The sequence below is a fragment of the Echinops telfairi genome, unplaced genomic scaffold (genome assembly GCF_000313985.2).
Source record: "Echinops telfairi isolate 266 unplaced genomic scaffold, ASM31398v2 ScPeMD7_3533;HRSCAF=4204_1, whole genome shotgun sequence".
Classification (NCBI taxonomy): Eukaryota; Metazoa; Chordata; class Mammalia; order Afrosoricida; family Tenrecidae; genus Echinops; species Echinops telfairi.
The window spans coordinates 28,118,162-28,122,794 of record NW_022107432.1 but is presented as its reverse complement, the minus strand read 5'-3'; the positions used below and the strand labels follow the sequence as shown (position 1 = coordinate 28,122,794).

Here is a 4,633-nt window from a genome sequence, read left to right as displayed (position 1 = left end):
TGTGTGTGTGTGTGTGTGTGTGTGTGTCTACTCTGTCCTGTGGGGTTGCTGAGTGGATCGACTGACAGCCGACAATTCTTTCCAGACCATTTATCTCCGTGTTTCCCAAAGTGGGTGATACCACCCTCTTTGGGGCACTGGAGCCATCTGGGTGGGTTGGGTACAGGCCTATAGTACAAAGGTTTTCAATTGCCGGATGGGTGTTGAATAATTTTTTTTCTGAAAGGGGGGTGGTAGGCCAGCTAAGTTCGGGAACCTCTGATTTATCAGCTGTGCAGCTCTGCTTTTTCTACAGAATGATGTCCTGTCTAAGTGTTGTTGCTTTGAAAAACAACTAAATCGAAACAACGAGCACTTTCTAAAAAACAGCATGACAACATCATGGGCAACCAAACATTAATTTAACATTCATCTTTATTAGGTATACTATGGGAAAACTATAATGAAGGAAATACGAACAACACTCTTTGCAGGTAATCAGAGAAAGCTTGTTCTCTGGACGAAGGTGGACTAATGGAAGCTGCTCTACTCCCCCCTCTTCCAGGTGGAATCTGTGTTGAGACAAGGACTCACCATATTAACATGGTCATCTTTAACCTTGGAAAGCTTCTTTCAAGAGGTTGACGCCGTTTTGGATATGTTCAATCAACTACTAAAGCAGGTGTGATTAAGACATTAAAAAGGTTGCGCACATCCATGTTCAGGATATAAGTCATAGTTTGAACATCTTTGAAAACCTTTTCAAGGGTGTGCCGTTTACCTACATGAAATCCACTTAAAAATGTGCTTTGCATCTTCTACCGCTTTGGGACCTTCGTATTTAGGGGCATCTTGTTCTTGTCACAATCCGAGGTGTTTTGCTTATTTGTTTGTTTGGTTTTGAAAATCATATCTTTGTTGGAGGACACTAATGAGTGACCTGAAATCACTTTCTCTTCAGAAACAAATGTAGGAATTTAACGTGTATGATTTCTGGCTGCTTGCCAACCCTTTTCATCTGTTTCGAATGATCATAATTAGGCCTGGCTTTTTCAAATCATCTAAAACATGATGGACATCTTTATATCGGCTCTAAATTGCTTTGCTTTTTAAATGAGAGGACCTCTGGTGGCATAGTGGGTTGTGCATTGGGCTGCTAACCTCAAGGTCAGCTGTTCGAAACCACCAGCTGCTCTGCAGTAGGAAGATGAGATGTTCTGCTCTGGTAAAGGTTAACAGTCTCGGAAACCCACGGGGGCAGTTCTACTCTGTCCTGTAGGGTCACTATGATTTGGAATTGACTTCGTGGCAGTGGCTTTACATTTTTTGAACTTACGTTATACTTCAAATATATTCTGGACAGAAATCCTGCTATTCTTGGTTTGCAGAAGGCTCTGGATGATGGCAAAAACCTAAAATCCATTTGCAGAGTGCCCCCCCCCCCGCCCCCGCCCCCAGATTTAAATCTCTATTGAACTCCTTGGGACCATTGACTAAGCCTGTGAATAGTCTTGCCTCAGACAGAATGCATAGGAAAGTGGATTACTGCAGATATAGTTAGATTGAAATTTAAGATATTATTACTTGTTTTCCTGTTTGACCCATTTAAAGTTTGTTCTAGTTAAATCAAGAGCCCTAGTGACGTAGTGGTTACCCATGAGTTTTCCACCGTGAGCAGTTGGAAACCACCAGGTGCTCTGGGGGAAAAGGCCGAGGGGTTCTACTCCCTAAAACCTTATGTATAGTCTCAGGAACCTGTAGGGGCAGTACTACCCTGGCCTCGAGGTCAATATGTCAGAATCAACTTAACGACACTGAGTTATAGTTTTTATTCTCTTCTGCTTTCTCTTGGATTGAGGTGTTTTGTGTGTTTTATTTTGTTTTCGTTGTTGGAGTCTTTTTGTATGAAATCCATGGAAACAGTAATTAGACTAATAATTCCTTAGGGTTATGACACAGGAGGATTAGGGAGGTGGTGGGGAGCTAGTAATAATGGGTACAAGAATGAAGAAAATGTTCTAAAATTGATTGTGGTGATGATTACACCATCTTTAAAATAGATATTGAAAACCATTGAATCGTATGGCATGTGACTTATATGCCCAATAAAACAATTTTTAAAAATCCTGCTCCAAAGGACAAAGAAGACTCATTCATTCATTCTTCTTGGCAGGTCAGTGACTTGTGTGAAATGCATATTGATACAGTACTAAAGGAGATCGCCAAGACAGTGTTAATTTCCCTGCCGGAAAGCGGTGCTACCAAAATTGAAGACATGTTGGCCCTCAATGAGGTATGCTTCTAAACATGATAACCAGTCCTACTGACTAATAAGCTCAACTGGATTTGCCATCTGAAAGTCGAAATCTGGGTTAGTAGCATCTTGGCAGCCTAGCTATTTTTTGAATACTTTCTGCTCCAAGAATTGGCATGGCTTCATCAGTAAGCTTGACCCAGAGCTGTGTTTGTAACGTCCCTTTGTTCTATTGCCCACAACCTTCTTTGAGATTCAGTGCTCTCCCCATTCTGCGTGCATTCCCTGGGCAGTAGTCTCATCTAGTCTCATGGTTTTAAATGCCACACACTTTCCAACTCCCAAAACCAGACTCACTACCATTGAGTCGATGGCGACTCATAGTGACCCTTCAAGACCGGGTAGAAAGCCCTGTCTTTAAAAAAAAAATTTTTTTTTTACAGGCGTAGAATGCCGTGTACTTTTCCCATGAAGCGGCTGATAGTTTGAAACTCCTTGAGGTTGGCAGCCCAATGCATAAGCACTACACCACCAGGGCAGTGACTCCTAAATCCAGGTCTTCCTTCTGTATCCACTTCCCAGGTTCCAGATTAAGTCCCTGACTCAGGATGGAGCTCTGTTCTGATGACTGTCCTAAGTCAGTGCTGACTCACGTTGAATGCCTCCCTCGGCCATTACTATTGCCTTTTATCATCAGTATCTTTGTAGGCCATCATTTCAAAATTTGTGAGTGAACATCTGAGAAAAGTAACATCAGAATAGTATATGCTGTAACACCGTATGTAGTACATATTACTAACAAGAAGATGTAAAAATAATGTATAAAGGGTGATTGTAAGTATGGGTTGTGGTAACTTGAATGTGCCATAAACTGGGGACTACTGGTTCTATATCCAGCTGCCACATCAAACTCAAGTGCAATGAGAACATGTCACTGTTCAAGGTCATCGGCATAGAAATCTACTTGGCTGTGTAGTCACTGGGAGGTCTTAAATGCTTCAGTCTGAACCAAAGATGAGAGAAGACAGTACAGGTGCAGGGAAACAATTAGTCCCATGGACTACCCAACCACGCAAACGAATCTCAGCCTCCGTCATTCGGAGACGAGAAGAAGTCGATGAGGGCTAGTCACTAACTGACCACTCTGAAAGGGACCGCAATAGGAGGTCCTAGGGAGACTGGCAGAAAAACCTCAAAATAATAATAATAAAAGACCAGGCTTATTGATCTGCTAGAGATTGTGGATCCCTGGGGAGACTGTGACCCTTAGTCACCATTTAGCTTTTCAACCAGTTTTGTGGCTTACCTTTCAACCAAACAGTAGGCAGGCCTATTAGGTGAATGATAACACCATAGAGGTAAGAGTGCCCCAGAACAACCATCCCTATGAGATCAAAGGGCAGCATTTGCCCAGGGAGAGGGCTCAGCAGGCAGGAGGGAAGGGAAAGGAGGAGGAATGGACGCAGTGAACACAGGGAGGCAATGGGAAACATTCTACTGCATGTGTGGGAATTGCAATCAGTGTCATGAATCCAAATGTGCATGACTTGTTGAATGAGAGCCACTCAGTAACCTTTCACCCAGATCACAAGAAAATGTTAAAGATAAATAAGCCATCTGATGTCACCTTGTCACTGAATACCACATGCTCCTCCTCTTTCTCTGCCTCTTGGTGAAGGCAACCACCCTCCTTTAAGTCATAAGGGCGCTTGAAAAAGGTCATGGAAAAATACACTGAAAGAATAATGGAATGTTCCCATGAACTTTATAAAGCCCCCCTTGTATATCCCTCGTTTCCTTTTAATCATCTCCTCCCTTCTTTCAATGCTTTTTAGTTGTTGAAGAAACTGGATTATTTGCCTTGCAGAATTTCCCAAGTTCTGGATTTGGCTAATTTCCATCTAGCCGTGTGATTTAGCATAATGACATATTCCTTTAGCCTTTCAATTTCCTGTAAGTTATAATTAGATCTAGCAGCTTGATCCAGTTCAGATTCAATTTCCTTTTCTATCAAGAGCAGGTTATAGGTGACAGAACTGTTATATCACACTAGCCCCTTTTAGTGGAAAACTGGTATTTGGACATTACCATCTAGGGACTATGAAAAGCACCCCCCAAAAAAGATGGAAAAAAAAAAAAGGAAGTGTAAGGTTATGAATTGCACTTGAGTGCAAGAAGAATCACATTTCTTTAAAAAATTTTAATTGACATATAATTCATAAATCATACACTTTCATAGTTCAGTCATATGAAAAAGAGTTGTATAATCACCACTACAGTCAGTTCTAGAATACTGTTTCCCTTCTTGTACTCATTACTAGTGTCCCATTTCTCTTCCTCTCATACCTTCAATAAACCATTAATCCAGTATCCTGGATTTCATATATTGGAAAACATACC

General features: G+C 41.5%; 1 protein-coding gene across 1 annotated transcript in view; it reads left to right on the top strand.

The window, feature by feature from the left end:
- Positions 1–4,633, top strand: part of DNAH8 (dynein axonemal heavy chain 8) — a 369,956-nt gene that overhangs the window by 64,058 nt on the left and 301,265 nt on the right. Inside the window, exons 14-15 of the mRNA XM_045294778.1 lie at positions 545–661; positions 2,153–2,272. Of these exons, the coding sequence (XP_045150713.1) occupies positions 545–661; positions 2,153–2,272 (237 nt within the window). The remainder of the gene's footprint in view (positions 1–544; positions 662–2,152; positions 2,273–4,633) is intronic.